At 46.2% G+C, this 21,452-nt stretch overlaps 1 protein-coding gene across 1 annotated transcript in view; it reads right to left on the bottom strand.

Annotated features, from left to right (window-relative positions):
- The window catches only part of BOD1L1 (biorientation of chromosomes in cell division 1 like 1), a 52,065-nt gene extending 31,588 nt beyond the window's left edge, over nucleotides 1-20,477 (bottom strand). Inside the window, 9 exon segments of the mRNA XM_048509573.1 lie at nucleotides 1,037-1,112; nucleotides 8,299-8,443; nucleotides 8,631-8,745; nucleotides 9,849-10,018; nucleotides 10,529-10,672; nucleotides 11,329-11,925; nucleotides 12,478-12,668; nucleotides 15,499-15,623; nucleotides 20,152-20,477. Of these exon segments, the coding sequence (XP_048365530.1) occupies nucleotides 1,037-1,112; nucleotides 8,299-8,443; nucleotides 8,631-8,745; nucleotides 9,849-10,018; nucleotides 10,529-10,672; nucleotides 11,329-11,925; nucleotides 12,478-12,668; nucleotides 15,499-15,623; nucleotides 20,152-20,415 (1,827 nt within the window). The 5' untranslated portion in view covers nucleotides 20,416-20,477.
- Between the last annotated feature and the right edge of the window lie 975 nt (nucleotides 20,478-21,452).

The raw sequence follows: 21,452 nt of genomic DNA on the forward strand, positions 1-21,452 counted from the left end.
TCTCTGTTGGTGGGGGTTTACAAAGTTCAATTTCAATAAGCCTTTATTGGCATACAGAACATACAATATAAATACAGTTAAAATTACTAGATAAAACTTCACACTGGATCATCAGTTCAGTTCGCAAACCTCAGCCAGAAACTTTGCCACTGCGAGACAACGGTCAAGGTCATTACAGTTTAAGAGCATATTTACTTTATCAAGCTCTGTCAGGGTTTTCATAGAGTCAATGATTTGTAATAAGCTGGATCTTGGTTTCTGGTAAAGTGGGCAGTGGAGGAGAATGTGCGCAATGGAGATCAGCAACTGCTCCCTGGACTGCAGGAGTGCAAAAGCACTCTTATCGTTTGGTATACCCTTGAGTCTTCCCTCTATGAAGCCGGGGATGTGCATAATGTTAAAACTAGCCAGCATGTAGAGCTCTCCTATATATAGGGTTGGTAAGCGCTGCAATATAGTAGGCACAAGGTTTCCCTGCAATAAAATGGAATTGCTTAATGTTCATTGGCGAGCAGGATTTGTTGGCCAAGCTCTGCAGTTGTTGATAATCCATTGCTAGTAGCAGCTCTTTGATTAGGGCAAATGTCTCAGTGAGGGTTAGCATGTTCAGAGAGTCACTATCATAGCCCAATTCCCCAATCTTTGTTATAACTGTTGTGCACCATTTAGGAGTGATGGAGTTCTCTCAAAGGTGAGTTAAGGCGTCAATTGAGTTGTCGGAGCTTTGATAATGAATATGCAGCCAAAATTTTATGATCTTTAACCAGATAGTGGCCTCTATAGAGTATTGGCCAGATTCTAGACATAGAACTGCATATGGGACGCAGTTTGGCACGCCAAATAATTTATGCAGAAATTTAGAATGGAATGATCTAATGGCAAATTAGATCTAATTACAAAGTTACTGAAACCAGTGTTTGTAACGATGTAAAAACATTATCAGCAAACGCCTATACTTTCCAATCTGAAAGTTCACAGGACAAATCATCAAATTTTATCAGGCAATAATTTTACAAGTTTATAACAGGGGACATACTTCATTTGTTTTTTGGGGTTCTTTGATATCTTCCTCCGGCTGTTCATATTTCTTCTTCCCACCTTCATCATTATGTCTGAAACAGGCAAAAGAGGCAGTTTTAAGTGCTTATATTCTTTTGATTTTAATTAACTCCTCAAAGAGATATAGGAAAACCTAATTTTGTCTGATATTTACCACTTTGTATCAGACAACCAATATCTTTCTCCAGCTTTTTCAAACTATGACAACACACTGCTAGGTCTCGAACCTTGAATCAATAAACAAACTCTGGATTGTTGATCAGCAGCATTTATTGGAAGGCAACGAAGCACCCAGATAGAGATAAAGCCACCTGCCTCATACCCCCACACGACAATGGAAACATCACGTTTCCCATGGGAGCAGGTGTCAGGGGTAAGCCTAGTTATCTACAAAGTGTGTGAAACCATACAAAAGAGATCAAGGGAAGAATGCCCCATTACAGCAGTGGCAACATATATTTTATTTATTTATTTATTAAATTTATAGGCCGCCTCATCCCCGAAGGGCTCGAGGCGGCTCACAACATGACTGTAAGGAATTCCATAGAAGCAGAAATAAAAGGCTTTTGGGAGTAAAAGTCCATTTATTAAGACATCTTAGAAAGCTCAAGTACACGCAGTGGCAGGAATGGCACTTCCCGCCAGAAGCACAGGTTATAACACCATTCACCCCATCCCCCCTTCCTGCTTCCCGGCGGGCATTCGAATATTTATCTCAAACGAGAGATAAAGTCTCCGCCGATGGATCTGGCCCATCGCCCGGGCTGTGGAATGCACTCAAGGTTACTTCACCATCAACACCATTGAATCCTTTACACTCTTGCCTCTCCCGAAGAAGACCCTTCCCTGCAGGTTTATACTTGGAAAAGTAGCGGTGAAAGCAGAAATAAGAATTGGGCTTTATTATTTCCGGAATAAACTGACGGGTTACACCGCGAGGAATATCCTACCCAAGAGTACCCGTATATTGCAAAGCGTTTGCGATTGCGCAGAAGTCCAGTGATAGCGTCAATTTCCTGTGAGTGCTTTATGACGCTTTACTCATCAATAGTCGGTGGGGGGGCCTCTCCATTTTGGTCGTGCGCCGAAACATCGGGCGGGAGCCTCCCTTGAGCAAAGCTGGAATGGAAGACAGGATGGATGTTACTAAGAGAGTTGGAAACCAAATCTAGCCGGGCAGTGACTTGTCATTAATCGCTTTAGTAATCTGAAAAGGTCCCACAAATCTCTTTGCCAAGTTTGGAATATTTATGCACGTCTCTGAGTTTTTTTGTAGATAAAATCTACACCCAGGAGCTTACCAGCACTGCGCGGGAAAAAAAATCCGAGCGGTGTTTTATCCGCTTTACAGTTTAGAGGAGTCCTTTTGCTTGTTGTAAAGGCATGGTCTGGGCAAAACCATCCCTCGGCTTCGGGATGAAACCCATTGTTAGCGAAATTCCAGGATTGGCTGGCAGGGCGTTTGTAACAGCAGCAGCTGGCGGAAGGAGCCGACTCCAGACCTTGCCACAATAATTCAAAGGGGTTTCTTTGTACTACTACTTGAACGCATTGTTGTAGGCGTGCTCCATAAGCGGAATAAGCTACGCTGCACCCGTTTATTGTACTGGTAGTTGGTGTAACAAAGCGTAAAAATACTGCTCTAGAGGGTTCTGTTATTGCAGGTTCTCTCCGTCTATGCCGTCACTTTGAGCGTGGTAAGGCGACGATCCGGCCGTATTTAAGCAAGCCCCAAAAGCGCTTTCCAGAACTTTGAGATGAGGGCAGGGGCGTGATGGGAGACGAGCGGAATGGAGGCTGAATGACGTAAACATGTTGAATAAACAGCCGTAAGCCAACTTAGGGAGCCGCGGGATAGCACATTACGGAATAAAAATGGGCTTTGCTTAGAGAATAAGTCTACCACCACCCATAAAACGTGGTTGCCATGACTTTCGGGCAAATCTTGGTAATCTAAAATCAAGGAGATGTGACTTCCCTCCTCTTAAGAGGCTGAGGAGGCTACGGGAAGGTTTCAATAGTCCATGGGGCTTTCCGGGATAGTTTGAAAAGCACCGCAAACGAGCAGCCTTTATCTTAATACTCCAATATGCTGCGCGTGGCATACCAAGAACTACCCGGCCCGAGGCCTAAATGCAGGATTTCAAAAAAAGCCAAAATGTCAGCGGCAGGAACGCGGAGGAGGCAACGCAGCATTCCCCTGGCAACTCCATTCTCCAAAGCAATTGGGAGTCTCCTTACGACGCTGGAGCGTTGCATTGCCTCTCCCGGATTCCACGCAGAAGGAGAGCGAATAGGAGCGGTGGAGAGATGGGCGTTTGAAGTCCGGTGACAACCGGCTTTAACTGGGAGAGGCAGCGGTCGCGTGGAATGTCGCCGTGGGCATTGCCCTCGGTGGCGAAGGCCCAGCGTCAGCCAGTTGTTGGTTTTCCAGGAAAAATGGACTGTAAAAGAGAAGCGAGAGAAAAGAAATGGAAGTTGTTTTACGGTTTTATCTTGGTGGAAAAGAGCTGCCAGGTTTATGATCGACCAGAGAAGCTTGAAAGTTGGCAGCGGCTACTCAGCCGAGTGGCGCCAAGTGGGAGAGTGCTACTTTGATGGCCGCCCAGTCTCTTTGTCTCCACAGTCCAGTTGAGTTCGGCACCAGAGAATTTTTAGACAAATAAGCACCGCGAGGAACCGATCTACCATCTTTATTTTTCTGCAACAGGGCTGCCCCAGTGCTTTGTCCGATCCCGCGTGAACCACAAGCGGGAGATCTGGGTCAAGTGCTTTACCGTAGGTTCGGTGGTAAAGATTTTTAGCGTTGAAAGGCTGTTTGACATTCCTCACCTCAAAAAAAGACCAGGAAAGGGCCGGGGCTTGCGGCGGACAGTGGATCTTTACCCGCTGGTATGGCGGGAGTCTGTGAGAGGGAGAGTCAGTTTAAAGCATTTAAAGGTATAAATACACGATAGAAATTAAGCAGAAACCAAAGCGACTGGAACTGCGGGTTGGCGGGCGGGGCGACCATTGGAGGACTGCGTCAATTTTAACAGGATCCATTTTTTTAAGCCCTCGAGATCCGACAACCCAAAATAATGGTGTGGAGGTCTGATGAAGAAACAGCATTTGGAAGTTTGGCGAAGTTTATTAAACGGCGTTTAAATACCTCTGAGGCAACGACTGTTGCCTATAGTTTGCGGCAGGTAAATTACAAAAGAAAAGCGTTAATCTAAGTATGCAAACAACTCCCTTGTACAGTAAATCATGGAGAACCGTTGATAGAATACCAAAGCTCCGGGGGACCCCATAACCCGAAGATGGCATTATTAAATGTTCCGTGTCAACTTTTGGTAAACATAGATCGGGTGTTCTGTCCTTCGGCAATTCACGGAAATGGCTTCTCTCAAGTCCAATTTAGTAAAATCGTCCTTGCTGAGTGCATCTAAAGTTATGATCCCAAAGGCAAAGGATATTTATTGGACAGGGAGACGCATTGAACGTGTAATAATCTGTGCAAAGCCGTAAAGACCCATCTTTCTTTTTGACAAACAAAGCGGGAGCAGCGGTGGTGTGTGTTTGTTAGCCATATGAACCAGCGAGCAAGGTTTCTAATATGCGTCAGAGAGCCGCAGTTCCTTCTCATTGGGACTCATCTTGCGGTAGATTCTACCCTTAGGTAGTTATTGCCTGGTTGCTAACCGGTTTGCGATGGAGTTATACCTATTGGGGTGGCAACTGATCGCATTCCTGCTCTGAAAAAACTCTGGCTGGGATCATGATATGCGAGTGGGATGCCAATAGAATCGGGGAACAATCACTTTGAGGAAGCCGGGGAGGGTGTGTGTCAGAGAGGCGTTGGGTTTTCTTCCCAATTCGTAATTCCACCGCCAGGGAGGTCAGTGATTACGGATCCTTTCTTTCCAAATAGAACTTTTGAAAAGTTTATTGTAACAATAACAAAGGCATGCCCAAAACTATGGGTGTTTGGCCACTGGTAAAATAAAAGACAATTTTCTCCCAATGAATAGAACAGCGGAGAAGGCTGTGGTGCGGGCGTTCTTGGATTTCGAGGGCGTCCGGTGAAACTTATGGGCTTATGCAGAATTCCGGTCTAGACCTGGCTCCTCTGCCACCTGGGGCATTAAAGCAGTGGGAGCAGCGAGGTCCACAGGGCCGAGGCTACTGGCATATCTTGGGGTATTGTGTTTAGAGTTGGCAGAAATGCTTGAATTGATAATGGGGCGCTGCGCCCTCACGATCAAATTGAGACCCCATGTCCATAGGGGGGGGGGCTGAAGAAAAAAAGGCAAACAGCTGCTTCCCCTCCTCTGGAGGCCATGCTTCCAGGTCCGCTTTAGGCGAGCCAGTGGGAGGCTGACCCTGATGACTGCGTGAATTTGGTTTGGCGGTCGCATGGAGCACAGGCGGTTGGGACTTTGTTGGGCAGTTGGCTGGGCCGGCCTCGCGGTAAAGACACAATCAAAATCCGAAAAGCGTGGCGTTCAGAGAGTAGTTTTGGTAAAGCGGCTTCGACTTAGTGAAGACTGGTAGTAATAGTTTTAGAGGCGTGGCGCACTCCCTTAGCCAGCGTATTCAAAGCAGGGGAAGCGCCGCGGGACCCCGGCTGGATCAATCTGCAATAGTCAGAGGAACCCGATTAAAAACACCGTTTGTGGCTTTGCCGTCCAGCATCCAGTATTCGCATTTCATCGCGTTCAGACCCCACTCAGAGTAGGCGGCGCGTGCGGGCAGAATTCTGCAAGCGAGTGGTTTGCGCTTGCTGGATGGTTTTGATGGTGGATGGCTTCATTCGGCCTGGATCTTCGGCCAGCGCTCTTAAGGCGGAGAATCTTGGGGCTGTCGCGAGAGTCCTCATCCTGCAAATCAAAGAGTCCGCAGAACCAAGTGGCTGCTGCCGCATCAAGGACTGAGCGTGTGCATGACCACCCCGGCTCCGGGCGGGTATAATCATCATAGTCTTCCAGTGGGCGGGTTGCAAGATGAAGTAAGTTTGGGCGGGTCCACATCCGGCAGCGAACGGTATCGGGGCGGCTGGTAGCGTGCGATAGCCTGCTGGGAGGTGGTTGCCGCCCGGGGTTGAGCAGGGTGGGCAGCTGTTGTCCACGAGGGCGGAATCCGGTAGCTGGCCCGGTGCCGCTGGCGTTTGGTGTAGCCAGGACCCAGGTGCGTGACCCCACCTGGCACCCGGCCTGATCGAAGTAGCCTTTATAGATTCAACTTAAGAGGGCTTCCTGGTCTGCTTTTCCCGCCGGTTCCCTCTACAAACGCCAGCTCCTCTCCTTGCCGGTCGTGCATCACATTAGCGTAACGCTTTTCTCGTTCAATTTAGCCGGTTACTTCGTCCCGTTTAAGGGCTTCAGTAGCTAACATGCGCGCGCCAGGCGCGCCTGAAGCTTGCAGCTTCCGGCGTTAAGATTGTAAAATCCAGTCTGGAATGTTCAGGACTTTATCATGGACTGACCAGATTCTGGGCATATTGGCCCGTAGTTGAGCGTCGCTGGCGTCAGCTCAAAACTGGACTGCTGGCGTTGCTGTTCCGGTCCCTCTGCAGGTTTTAGCGCTCTTGCTGCAGCTGCGTTCCTCCTCCCTGGCACAGTTCCGCGGTTCCGCTTGCGCTTGGGCATCGCGTCGCCCCACTTCCTCATCCCAGTCATCTCTCGATGGAGAGGAACGATCCGGCTAGGAATGCGGAAACTTCGCCGGACTCGCCGTGCGTCTGGAAGGCGAGACATCGAACTTACCGTAGCACGGTGGCTCCCGAGGCACCCTCAGATAGCGTTAAACAGGCGGAATTAGAAGTCCGATTAGGGGAAGCGATGCGGATACCCCTCCCAATTCAGGTTTAGTCCGGTGTCCTTTGGGCCGGGCCTGATGCTGGCCGCACGGTGGTTCGCGGAGCATCCGCAAAATACTTCCAGTCCAGGAATCGTTCAATGGATTCCTGGGTTGCCGCCCATGAAGGTGAATTCAAGCCGTCTCTCTCCACATGACAGGTTGCATCTACAGTTTTGTAAATCACATACCGCAGCCGGGTAGAGATCCGATCCACTGGCGCTCGATCCATAGGACAATAGCCCCTCTTAAGCGGATCTCAGTGGAAGTCCCCATGGTGGAGTGCGTCCGTCCCTCGTTCCAACGGGTAAAGGAAGACTTCGTGCTGGATACGAGGGGCGGGGAGAAACCACCAGCGAGGCCCGTTCTCCCTGCCGGGTTCCTCCAGATCCAGAAGGGAAAGGTCATGGGCCACCTCCTTTAAAGCTACGACACCTTCCGCCAAGAGTAACATTCAACCTCCTCCGCATAGACAAAGAGGTCCACTACACATTGCGGAATATAGGATGAATTAAGTTTCCTGCCACAATGTAAGGAATTCCATAGAAGCGAAATAAAAAAAGGCTTTGGGGAGTAAAAGTCCATTTTATTAAGACATCTTAAGGAAGCCTTGCAAAATTACGCGCGGTAGCAGGAATTTGGCACCTTCCGCCAGAAGCACAGGTTATAATTTCACTCGTTCACCCCCATCCCCTTCCTGCTTCCCTTAGGGAACGAGCATTCATCTCCTGCTATGAAGATAAAGTCTCCGCCGATGCATCTGGCCCATCGCCCGGGCTGTGGAATGCACTCAAGGTTACTTCACCATCAACACCATTGAATCCTTTACATGACTGTTTCCAGAACAGTAAATCAATATAACATAAAATCTAACTCATGAAAATTCAGCAGCAATTAAAACAATAAATACAAATTAAACAACAAGGTTGTGTAAAAACACACACACAGGCCAAAAGAGAAGGGAGGAAAAGGCAGGGCCCAGGATGGAATCAGGCCCCTACCAAGATGGAAAAGGCAGCTTAGTTAAGGTTTCAATGGGGGGCAATAGAGCCGCGGCCAGCCCCTCCAGAAGCCCGGTGGAATAGCTCCGTCTTACAGGCCCTGCAGAGTTCACCGAGGTCCCGCAGGGCCCGGACAGCTGGAGGTAGAGCATTCCACCAGGCAGGGGCCAGAGCCGTAAAGGCCCTGGCCCGGGTCGAGGCCAGCCGCATCGTCGCAGGGCCAGGGATCACCAGCAGTTCTGCCGCAGGCTGAATACGTATATCTTGTAGCGATTACATTGGGCCAGGAATGCATCTCAATCAACTAGGTGCATCCCTGACACACACACACCCCATAAAAAGCAAATATATTTCAATATGGAAAAATCAACATGGTTTAATTTACACCTGAAGAAATTACCTTGACTCCCTCCTCCTTTTCCTGCTTAGTGCCACCTTCTTTTCTAAAAACCTCTTTTCTTTCAGTACATCTTTAATGCTGGCACCACCGGCTTTTAAATCAAGGCCTCTGCTCAAAGACTCTTCCACATTTTGACTGCTTTTACCTAAAACAACACAACAACAAATCTGAAATCAGTACTCTTTTTCTTCTACTGTCTTGCTGGCCCCAAAAAGTTTGTGGTCAAACATGATTTCACTGTCTTGTAAAAAGAAAACCAAATGAAAGCGATGGACAAGAAAAATTAATTGAAACACAATAGAAGTATCTGTTTAAATAGAGCATCCCGGCACCTTGGTTTCCTGTTTTCAGAGTTCTTGTTTTTTCTGCAGCTTTCTGCTTCCGCCTTTCTTCCAGTTTCTCTCTGTTAAGCTGTCTTCTTAAAAGCCTCTCTTCCTTCTCTTTAGCCTGAAGACAACAGAAAGAGGAAAGTGCTGCAGTCATGGCTGAAGGGTGCCTGGGGTCTTTTCCGCTCTCTCTCTTCAGATAATAGTCCCTGAACCCCTCACAATGCCTCACTCAAAGTTGTGAATGAACCAGAATGGTGGAACTCTCTCCACAGGGGCGAGAGACAATTGTCACAGTATAATAGCCCAGTAGGCAGGCTCCAAGCTGTCCCCTCCTTAACCCAACTATTTTTATCGCTGTGCGACTACTGGGGTTTGCTTTCGGAAACGCAAGGCAGGTGCGGGTGCAGAGGTGTAGCTAGGCAAAGCTGCGCCCGGGGTGGCCTCTGTGTTTCCCCCCTGGGGGAAGGCGAGAAAACGTGGAGGGAGTTTTCCCTCCCTGACAAGGACCTTTGATCTCTGGATAGGAAGCCTAAATGCTTTGAATAAATTACACAAAGGAAGCTAGTGGCCACATGGTTGTATATCAGAAGCTGATTTACAGGGAGGGCCAGGAAACAGAGTTTACCTGAGAACCAAAGGGACAGAACTAGGGAATTCTGATCCAGGCCGGGCAGGAGAAAGCAACTCCTGATCCCAGATCTGAAACAAAACCTGCTTGGAACGATGCTATAGCTGAGGAATCTATGTATTGGAGCATTTCTTATTTTCTGTTTTTTTCAGTAAAATCTTTGGAAAACTCAGCAGTAGCAGTATTTATAAGACAGGCGTGGACCCCCGCAGGTAAACAATAATGATCTGAGAGAAAGAGGATCAGAAAAGTCTGAGGGGATCTGTGGGATGGTCTGAGGAGTTGCGGGGGGGGGGGGAGAGACCCATCGCTGTCTCAACCAAACGCTTGGCGGAACAACTCTGTCTCACAGACCCTGCAGAACTGTGTTCAATTCTGTAGGGCCCTGGCCTCATTTCACGGACCATTCCACCAGGTCAGGGTCAGGACTAAAAAGGTTCTAGCCCTAATTGAGGCAAGCCGGACTTCCCCTGGGTCAGGGACCACAAGTATTACGCATGCTGCGAACGTGTTGCCTCCCTCAGTGGCCCTGATGAGGGCAGTAAGACAGAGAATACATTTGTAAATCATAAAGGATGTCTAATCAAACTTACAACAGATTGGCGGCGTTGCTCCACAGTCCGCTCATCGTCAGAATCACTATAGTATTTGGAGTAAAGATAAGGCTTGTGGACGTAAGAGTGTCGCCCAGATTTTGTTTTTTTATCACTGGGATCACCAGTCTCTGGTCTTGTTTTAATTTGATCGTGTTCCTCTTCTTCATCTGGAGCAAGGGTGAGAGAATGGAGGTAATTTAGAGGAATGTGCAATTTAAATCCAGATTAATGATGAGATCCATTGGGTCATGCACAATTTTCCATGTGAGCAATGCTGACTTCTAGCCCTCCCTATTTGTTTGGACATTCATTTTACAACGGGAGTGCAAGTTCATTTTCAGCAGTTTCTGGGAGAAACAAATATATTATTGGGGAGGCTTGATGCCCCATTTAAACTGTTGTTATATTTACGGTTTATTTTGTACAATTAATGACTAAGAGAAGTAAAAGAGGTATCAGTAATAATATACTGAATACAATAGTTTGATGCCAGCCAGTGTATTTTTAGTACTGATCATAAGGCCTAAGGAATACATAGGTCATGCAGGTATGTTCCCAGTTTAGCACTGATCTATTAAATATAATGGAAACAGGAGACATCAGCAAACAGCGGACAGTAGAACTCTTTAGTTCTAGTGGCACAGAGCTGCAGTGCTGCCTTGGAACAGTTAACCCACCATCAGAAACAATCTCTCCTTCTTCTGTGCTGTCAGAAAGCACAAGCTCTTCTTCGCTCTCTTCTTCAAAGGAAGACAGGTCACTGGTGTGCACCGAGCTCACTGTGATATCACTGAGTATCTCCGTATCAGAATCTTCCAATACTAGTACAGAAAGGAAGAATAATTAATACTATCTCTAAAACCCAAGACCCACCCAAATCTATGTACTATGGGCAGTTTTCTGCTATTTTCCCTTTCTGGCTACACTCTTTCACTCTGCAATGAAAGCTTCTTCAATAAAGCAAGGGCACGAACAACAGAAAGATACAACAAAATAGAAACACAATAGACAAAAAAGTACCACCATATCCAATGTGCTCACTGTTAATATACCGCTGTAGAAATTCGCTACAAATACCTTGCAGACACTGTCATTTGAAGTTTTGCAGTATTACAAATTTATAACCCAAATATAGCATATAAATTAGCTACATTCTTAAAAAATTTGCCACTGTGCTGCAAATAGAAGAAAGAAATGTTTCTCAAAGTACACAACTGTCAATAATTATTCTGGCTTTATTATTCTCGAAGGAAGGAATTCCCAGTGGTGAAGTCTTTGTACTAGATGTTATGGACTACAATTCCCATCAGCCCTTGCCAGCATGGCCAATTGGCCATGCTGGCAAGGGCTGATGGGAATTGTAGTCCATAACATCTGGAGTGCCAAAGGTTCGCCACCACGGCTCTAGGCAGAATGTTCCCAGTCAACCCTCCCCCAAATCCCATCATCCCTTGCCCTTCCAGTCTTGTACACTCACGGTCTTTTGTACTCTCGGTGGCTCTGTGTTTACTGCTGTTCTTTTCCCCAGTTGAATGTTTGCTCAGTTCTGTCTCTTTTGCTGCCTTTTCTTCTCTCGTTTTCAGAATGTCATCGTTCTTTTTCAAGTGGTCTGACTTCTTGTCCAGTTTCTCCTTTTTCTCTTTCTTTCTCTCTCCTTTCTCGGAGCTCTCTGGCTTCCTGTCTGCCAGTCTGCTCTTCGGCTCTTCCCCTTCCTGCACAACATCCTTGCTTGGGTTAATCAAACCAGGCACTTCTTTTGGCACAATTTTTCCTTCTTCAGCTGAAGAGAAGCTATTTACCTCTTCCCCATTGGTTACTATGTCAGCACTTTCTTCGGCAGAGTTGCACAGTTTCTCCCCATCCAGCAAATCTTCTGAATTTCGCTCTCGCTCAATCCCACCGTCTACACTCTGCTGAGATGAGAGTTTTCTTGAGGTTCTGTCAGGAGCCTTGGAATTCATTATCTCGGTGGAAGCCCTGGCGGCACTGGCCTCTTGGTTGAGAGAAGTGATTGTTTCCAAAATAGACATGGCATCGCTGGCCACGCTTGCATTGGGGGTGGCAGCAGAAACACCTTTGAGGAAGGGAACAGAAGAAAATAAATGTGAGTGTTGCTGGCCAGGCTACACCTGAAAAATCTCCTCTTGCACAAATACATTCAGGTAAAAATCCGGTATTCCCTCTTCTCCCAAGAGACCTAAACAGAAACATCAACTTAACCAAAGAGGTGCTCTCTCTCTCTCTCTGTCTATCTATCAAAACACCACAGCAATATACTAGGAGATTTTGATAATTACCATTAAGTTTCAAAGAAAACCAAATGCATTCAGTTAACACATCCATCATTTTCATGAGGTACTTATGGAATTTTTCCATGGCACCCATGGGGTTTTTAAGGAAAGAGACAAACAGAGATGGTTTGCCATTGTCTCCTTCTGCTTAACAGACTTCCATGGAGGTCTCCCATCCAATCACTTGCCAGAGATCTGCATGACAGTTCCTCTTTGAACACACTTCCCCACACACTCACTTCAATCAAGGACCGATAAAACTGGTTGCGGAGCTGGAGGCTCGACATGAAGACTCAACAGTGTGTCCGTTTGCCAAGGGCAATGGGAAGACAGACCTTGTGTGGCAAGAGAAGCATCTGGTTTCTCCTCAGGCTGTGCTGTGCTAGGACTGGTTTCCTCTTTATGATTTAACGTGGCTAAGAACTCGTGGACAGCTTTTTCAACCTGTGGCCTGAAGATGTGGTTGATCTTTGGATCCACAACTTGAGAAATGATTCGGTCAATCCCAGATTCCAACATCCCAGACCTGAAACAAAACGATAAAAGTCAGGAATAATTTTGTGGCTGGAGGGGCAGGGGGAGTTCACACCAGACTGATCTGTTAAGTGAATGCTAATATTGAGCATTTTTATATATAGTGCATTTGAAGTAATCTGTGTCATCAACCTAATTTCAGGAATCTTTACAACAGCATTATAAGTGAAGCCATTATTGCCCCCCCCCCTTCCCCCTGGCAAACATTGCACTGGGAGTGGGGTAAGAGAAAGAGCAACCAGCCTAATATCTCCTGCTGAGTAATTTTACACAGGCAAGATTCGAATTGGATGCTTCTGAATTTACAGCAGGAAGCTTACCTATACTAGCTCCTTTCTGTCAAAGAATTACAATAATGATCTCATAGTCTTATTGATTTGGGGGCAGAATGGCTATAATCATGTAAGGAGTGAAGCTGGCTAGGAACAAACCATTGCATATATTTATTATTTTATTCTTTTTCCGTATCTTGTAAAGAAAACTAGCACTCCTGAAGCAAAACCCAAGTGGAGTTATGTATACACAATCACAAAAATTAGAGGGCGGATGTTCATGATAGAAAGCTTTTTAAACCTCTCACTCAAAGGCAGAAAAAAGCAACATCAGGTCTATAAAACGCTTCAAAAAAAATCTGGAAAAATCAGCCGGTGTGTGTTTTCTTTTAATTCATAATGGCCTTATTGAGCAGAAGCGACAGCTAGTAAGCTATATGGGCACTCTGACAAAGGACTCTGAATGAAGTTGAGCTGGGAAACGAAAAGGAAGCTAGAGATGTAAATGATACGTAAGATTATGGTTGCAGCATCAGTGTTCTGAACGTATGTCTAGAACTTGTGAAGACCAGAGATACTCTGAACAACCTTCTGATCCCTCTGAATATTTGTAGTCTGTTACTATTATTCATTGAAGGCAATATCAAGGTTGAAATAAATCTGGCACTTGATATGTACTTTTAAAAAGTAACCACTGTTTAATACATTTCAACAGCTGAACGGCATTTTGTACTGGAGTGACTAACGATGTGAGCACACAGATATTACATAAGAGAGAGCCTGCTGGATCAGACTAGTCCAGCACTCTGCTACTCGCAGTGGCCCACCAGGTGCCTTTGGGAGCTCACCTGCAGGATGTGTAAGCAATGGCTTTCTGCTGCTGCTGCTGCTGCTGCCGAGCACCTGGTCGGCTAAGGCCTTTGCAACCTCAGATCAAGGAGGATCAAGATTGGTAGCCACAGATCGACTTCTCCATAAATCTGTCCAAGTCTCTTTTAAAGCTATCCAGGTTAGTGGCCATCACCACCTCCTGTGGCAGCATATTCCAAACACCAATCACACGTTGAATGAAGAAATGTTTCCTTTTATTAGTTCTAATTCTTCCCCTCAGCATTTTCAATGTGTGCCCCTGGTTCTAGTATTGTGAGAGAGAAAAAATTCTCTCTGACAATATTTTCTACCCCATGCATAATTTTATAGACTTCAATCATATCCCCCCTCAGCCGTCTCCTCTCCAAACTAAAGAGTCCCAAACGCTGCAGCCTCTCCTCATAGGGAAGGTGCTCCAATCCTTCAATCATCCTTGTTGCCCTTCTCTGCACTTTTTCTATCTCTTCAATATCCTTTTTGAGATGTGGCGACCAGAACTGAACACAGTACTCCAAGTGTGGTCGCACCACTGCTTTATATGAGGGCATGACAATCTTTGCAGTATACACCTTTACTGGTATATATACACCTTTACTGGTATCAAAAATATGAACCATTATAATAATTAAGAGGACACAGCTGATTAACATTACCATTCAAACAATATAAAATACAGTGGAAAACATAATTAGATAAATGCATATATTATATATTTTACAATACCTAGAGTAATCCCTTTTCCTAACAACGTGAAGCTTTATAGCGCCCTGTAGGAAACTAGGAACTTCTCACACAGATCTACAAAAGGGCAATTTAATAAAAAGGAAATCAAAGCTGCAACAGAGGAGTCGGCTCTCGGTTCAAGAATAGGAGTTAAGAACTTAGCCCGAATCTCAGCATTGAATGAGCAGAAAATAAAGTATGTTGTACTGTTTCTGTGTTCCTAAATCACAAGGGCAGAATCTTTCTGCATATGGTACTATCTGGAATCTTCCAGAGGGTAGGGCTGATGGCACAGCATGAATGTAAGCGAGGGCATAAGCTCTGCACTGCCTCAGATTTTGTAAGAGGGAAAGACATTCAGCTAAGTGGCCTGGTATGCTTTGGATTGCCAAACTCAACAGGGAGCAGGCCTTAGAGGTAGCACTATGAAGGTTTTGAGCCTCCATTTCCAAAAACCTCACACAGATATTAGTTTGGACAATTTTTTTTAAAAAACAGCAGTAATGCTGCAATTTTGCTTTTGAACTTCTTCTTTTCTTGAAAAAGTACACCGACGCATGCATGATCCCGCCGTCCTTCAGGAAGTGCGAAGATTACTTGAAAGGAAAAAAAAGTGACATGCCTCCTGCAACAAACCATCACATTCGGGCAGGATCGCCAGGACTGTGGAAGCAACTCTGTGAGCACCAGAACCCTTCAGGTTAACAGCAACACCCACTCACTTCCAACGGTCATATTGCTCTTAATCTAAAAGGAATTTTGTTCAAAATCTGAGGCAGTGAGGAAGCCAGCTGGTGATGTGGCTGGGAGAGGCAAACCCAAAATGTCACCATCTTAGCAACAGTCCTTTCCCCGTGTTGTGTTGGACTCCAGCTTCTGTCTAGTTTTTCAAAATACATCTTGAGGAGCTCCTCTTTATACAACCAACACGGACAGATCTGTAAAACGGTGACTTACTTGAGAACCTGTTGTCTGATATTATTCCGCAGCTGGTTCTTGTTCAGGTGAGGGCTCCATGTGTGAGTTGCTAGATGGTTGGAAACAAAGTTGTCAACCCGCTGCCGTAAATTCTGGTAAGCAGGCTGAAAGGAAAGGATGCGAAAGATGCAAAGAATAATATTTTAGCTGTGGGCATAAACAATGTACAATCCATGTCTTAGAACAGGGCAATGAAAAAAGGCAAAATGACACACAAACAACTGCACCCCTCAACAGAAAAAAAATGCACTAAAAAAAACCCACCGGCGCAGAGGCGCGTAATGAGACAGGAAGCAGGTTGGAGCAAGAAATCTTGTCCCGACCCGCTTCCTCTTTGTGGCGCGCTGTGAGAGGAGGTACATCGGGGCAAGATTTCTTGTCCCGATGCTCTTCCTCTTGCCCTGTGCATGCTTCTTGCTTTCCCCACGGAAAGCAAGAACACTTCTGGCACGAATTTTCGTGTCAGAGCAGGGTGAGAGTAGGGAATGCCAGCAGTGGGTCACAGGCCTAAGAAAATCTTTTCTGCAAATAATACTGGACACAACATTTCACTTGTTAAAAGACTGTTTCACTCTTCTCTAACCAATGGTTGTAAATGTGAAGGCCAAGGAAAAAATTGGAACATTGAAGAAAGTTTTCCACCCCTCCTCCACCATTACTGTTTTCCATTTTTTAATGGAAAAACTGGGATTTTGGGGGGCTGGAACTCTAATAAAATGTTTTCTTTTAGTATGAATAAAATGTTTTTAAAAACGAAGTTCTCAAGTGGGTTAGCTGTCTTTTATGCCCTAAAAATGCTTTATAATACATCAACACGATCTACATTATCATTTGTTTATTTAGTTATTGTCATATTTTTAGACAACAGGCTGGGAGCAGTTCACCACATTTAATGTCAATAAAATCAATATATCAATAGTACAATAAACAATAAAACATAGTGCCTTATAATAAAATCCCACGAAGGGTAGAGCAATCAAAAATTTTAATAACAATACTTGTATAACCCTATTAACTGGGGAAAAAAAGAAAACGAAAGGGTGGGGAGGAAGAAACATGAAAAGAGACCAGCTAAGATGAATACATTGCTGCACTCAACCATAGGCCTGGAAGAATAGCTCCACCTTACAGGCCCTGTGAAACTGAGCAAGATTCTGAAGAGCCCTGGTCTATTTAGACAGTGTTCCATCAGGCAAAAGTCACAGTTAAAAAGGCTCCGGCTCCCGTCGAGGACAGTCAAACACTTTTTGGGCAAGGGATCACCAGTAAGTTTTCATTTGCAGAGTGAAATGATCTTTTGGGGGGCTTATTATAAATAATCCTCAAATCACCTGTCCTGCTTCAGATTTCCCCAGCATATTAAGAAACTGTGCCTGGTAAACTCTTAAGTCCATTGATATAAAACTGAAAGTTGAGAATAAGAGGAAGAGCCTTTATCCATCTCAGAGCTTAGTGAGCTGCTATGGATGGCATCTTGAGTTACATGTACTTTGCCCCTAATTCATAGAATCATAGAGTTGGAAGAGACCCCAAGGGCTATCAAGTCTAACCCCTGCAATGCAAAGATTCAAAAAATACTGAACCTGAATGTTTTAAAAGAACTCCTGACAGATCCAGCCTCTCTTTAAAAACCTTCAAAGGAGACTCCACCACACTCCAAGGAGCATCTTCCTGACAATTAGTGCTGTTCGACAGTGATTCCACAGCACTAATTGTCAGGAAGTCGCTCCTAAGTTTTAAACGGAATCTCTTTTTCTTCACCTTGAACCCATTTTACTCCTGGTCCTAGTCTCTGGAGCAGCAGAAAACAAACTTGCTCCCTCACCAATATGACATCCCTTCAAATGTCTAAACATGGCCATCATGTCACCTCTTAACCTTCTCTTCACCAAACTAAACATACCCAGCTCCCTAAGTCTCTCTTCATAGGGCATGGATTCTAGACCTTTGACCATTTTGGTTGAATGGCACTGGGCCCAGGACAGAACCCTGTGGCACCTTACTAGCCACTTTTTTCCAGGATGAAGAAAAGCCATTGAGTTCGGTCAGTCAACCAATTACAAATCCATCTATATAGTAGCATTGTCTAATCCACATCTTTCCAGCTTACTTGCAAGAATATCATGGGGCACCTTGTCAAAGGCCTTACTAAAATCAAGGTATGCTACGTCCACAGCATTCCTTCATCTACCAAGTTTGTCACTCTATCAAAAAAAGAGATAAGATTAGTCTGGCATGACTTGTTTTTGAGAAACACATGTTGATTTTCAGTGATCACATTATTCCCTTCCAAGTGTTTACAGACTGTCTTCTTAATGATCTGCTCTAGAATCTTTCCTGGTATTTTTTTTCTCTTTCTGAGAAAAAAAATGTACTATACTAAGTTTGAGAGAAAATGCACTGAGAAAATGAACAGCATTCCCTTTGTCTACCAAGCTTGTCACGCTATCAAAAAAAAGAGATAAGATTAGTCTGGCATGAATTTTTGACATGCTGAACTCAAAAGGTTTGCCATCGCCATGGTAAGTTATACAGACTGGATTTTTATATGCCAAACACTTCCATTTAAACCTTCAACAAAAATACGCACTGCATGAATATTTCCCTTCAACTCTGTGGTGGGAAATCTTACAGGCAATGTCAGGGAAAGAATGAGGATACAACTTTTCTCCTCAGCTTATTTATTACACACAGATAAGTTCAGGTTCAGCTGGACCACTTCTGTAAAGAAGAGGTACAACCCAGATTTACCCCTCCCAGGAGAACCAGGGTGACAAAACAGACAGACAGATATGGAACGGGAGAGAAAGCGAAGTTTCTTGCTTTGTGGTGCTCACTTGCATTTCCATGGGGGCCATTCAGCTTGGCTTGTTCCCCAGCCAAGCTTTCCAAAGTCCACCTTGGGACAAACATGGAAGGAGAAATACAGCGTCACAAGGCAAGGAGCCAGGAACACAGTGTCAGGAGGACTGCATCTAGGTGATTGAGATGCATTCCTAGCTCAATGTAATTGCTACAAGATATATGTAATCACTGATGTCTTGGGACATTCTTTCCTTGATCTTTCCTTTATGGCTTCACACTCTTAGTAGATAACTAGGCTTCCCCTGACACTTTGGTCTCATGGGAACCGGGTTGTTTCCATTGTCCTGTAGGAGTACGGTGCCAGGTGGCTCTCTATCCCTATCTATCACCAGCTGTGAGGGGGCCTTGGTTCCAAACTTTCTCACATTTTTTGGGAAAATGGGAGGAGGGATTGCTGTCGGAATAAAGGGGATTGCAAAGGGGATTGCAAAAGCCATCTTAATCAGAACTGGCTTTGCCAAGCTGGGTGCTTCGATGCCTATCAATAAATGCTGCTGATTAACAACACAGAGTCTGTTTATGTCTTAATGTCTGAGACCTAACACGCAGGAAGCCAGATGGCCTGTGACAGTGATTCTCAACCTTCCTAATGCCCTTCAATACAGTTCCTCATGTTGTGGTGACCCCCAACCCTAACGTTTATCCATTTTACAGATGGAGAACACTGATACAGAGAGTCTTTGGTGACCCCTGTGAAAGGGTTGTTCAACCCCCAGGTTGAGAACCACTGGCTTGTGAGCATCTTTTAAAATTCACTTAAATCCAAATAGTCACTTAGGATTTGTATTTAATTGTGGCTCATATCCTTTAAAGTTTTACTTACTGACTGTGGTGAGGTTTCTGGTCTGTGTGGCTGTGGTCTGGTAGTTTTAGCTCCTAATGTTTCAACCACCTCTATGATTGGCATCTTCAGAGATCATGGGATGTGTCATAGAGAGAAACACATCTTATTGCCTCTGAAGATGCCAGCCAAAGATGCAGGAAAAATGTAAGAGCAAAAACTACCAGACTGTAGTCCCACAGCCTAGAAAAAACCACATCAGCCAGTTAATTCCAGCCGTAAAAGCCTTTATTCACTGACATGTTTATATCTCAGCTTTTCCTTGGGAGCTTACAACTGTTCTTCCCGGTTTCATCTCATCCTCACAACAACCACACTGTCAGTCTGGCTGACTGGCCCAGCTAACTTCCACAGCAGAGTGGGGCCTGAATCCAGGTCCTCCAGATCCTGATCCAATGCTTTGACAGCACGGCAGTCAAGTTCCTGTCTAAATGTTTTCCGGGCTTCTTTCCTCGCAACCCATCTCAGATCTTTGGACATGGGGGCGGCACAGAAAGCTCCTCCCCGCTTCATAGTTCTCGACCTCAAAATGTGCAACGAAAGTATTTCCTATGTAGGGTTAGGGGAGAAATTCCTGCCGCACGATTGAGTCCAGACCCAGAGTATGGCACAACAATGGAAATAGGTAAGAAAGCAGATACAAAGGCAGGTAAGAAAATAGCAAGGCAAGAAAATACGCAGGTAAACAAAAAAGAGGCAGGTAGCCAGGCAGAAAAGCAGGTAGGAAGGGAGGTAAGAAGGCAGGTAGGATGGCAAGAAGTCAGGCATGCAAGAAGGAAGGGAAAGAGGGAGGTAAGCAGACAGGAAGGCAGAAATGGAAGGAGGAGGGTAGAAAGGCAAGCGGGTAAGCAGGTGGGCGGGTAGGCCGGCTCCTTCCCTGTCTCCCTCCCTCCCCCCCCTTGTGACCCCCGACCCTGCCGCCGCACCTTGGTGTCGACGTCGGCCAGGCAGTCGCGGCGGAACTGGTCGAAGAGGCCCTGGCTCTTGAGGCGGCTGAGAATGAGCGAGACCAGCTCCGGCTCGGCGGCGGCGGCGGGGGGTCCGGGCGAGGTGCCGGGCGGCGGCGGGGGCGGCTGGGGCTGAGGGGGCGGCGGAGGCGGCGGGGGAGGAGGCGGCGGGGGCGGCTGGGCAGGGGGGGAGACTGCCGGGGGGGTGGCGGCGGCGGCGGCGGCGCCCCCGCTGCTCGACATGGCGGCGGCGGCGGCTGGTTACCGAGCAGCGGTCGCGGCGGCCCCCGCTCCTCCCCTCGGTCCCCCGGAAGCGGAAGGGAACTTGAGGTGGAAGTGGCCGACAACGAGGCCAAGAAGAAGAGCGGCTTCCGGGCTTGGTGAGCGGAGCTGAGAGCGACGAGCGACTCCAAGCAGTGCGCGTGCGCAGAACCAGTCGGAGGCCCGCGCGGGCGCTCCAATGATTTCTTCCTTGCCGTGGCTCCGCCCCCAAGTTTGGAAGGCGTGGTTCTCCGCCTCAGGCTGCCAAAGGGGCGTGGCCACGATGTGTTGTGCCGGCGGCCGTCTTGGCCAAGCGAGCGCGTGGTTATTCCCCCAGTCTGTGGTTTGCGGAACTCACTGCTGAAAGATGCAGTGATTGATTTAAGGGGGGGGGGGGAGGGGGGGGGAGAGGGGAGGGGAATTTGACAGATTCGTGGAGGACAGCCTGGGATGGCAGCCCCAAGGATAGGAGGAACGCTACTCTGCAAAGAGACTGCCGGGAGTAGGAAGAAGTTGCATTTGGAAACGTCAGCCGCCTTGTGTGATTGTATGTTTATATTTAAGTCTATTGTATTTTTAATAAAATTGATTTTATTTTAAACGGAGATGTAACTGCTTTAAAAGTATCGCAGGACAGAATTGTTTCTGTATTTACACTGGCCAGGGAAGATCTCCCTAGGAGTATCTTACTATTGCAGTCATAAAAGCTATTGGGGGCCTCGCCACCTAATCTATACCAACTATATGAGTGATGGTTCTGGGGAGCAACAGCAACTTCTTGTTGGATGATCCCCATCCCCCACTCTTGTTCAATGGAGCTATGAGTGGGCAGGGTGGTGTCGAATGATGCAGGGACGTCACTTCTAGTTATACCGGGACATGATGTCATGATGCTTTAGGAATTTTCAAATCTCTGATAATTTCAAATCTCTCTGCCTCCCCCCCCCCCGCCCCACATGCTCCTAGCTATAAAATGGCTTCTTTCTTGCTTTCTTTTCCCTCTTTTCTCTTTCTCTTCC

This window comes from Sphaerodactylus townsendi, linkage group LG10, assembly GCF_021028975.2.
Source record: "Sphaerodactylus townsendi isolate TG3544 linkage group LG10, MPM_Stown_v2.3, whole genome shotgun sequence".
Taxonomy (NCBI): domain Eukaryota; kingdom Metazoa; phylum Chordata; class Lepidosauria; order Squamata; family Sphaerodactylidae; genus Sphaerodactylus; species Sphaerodactylus townsendi.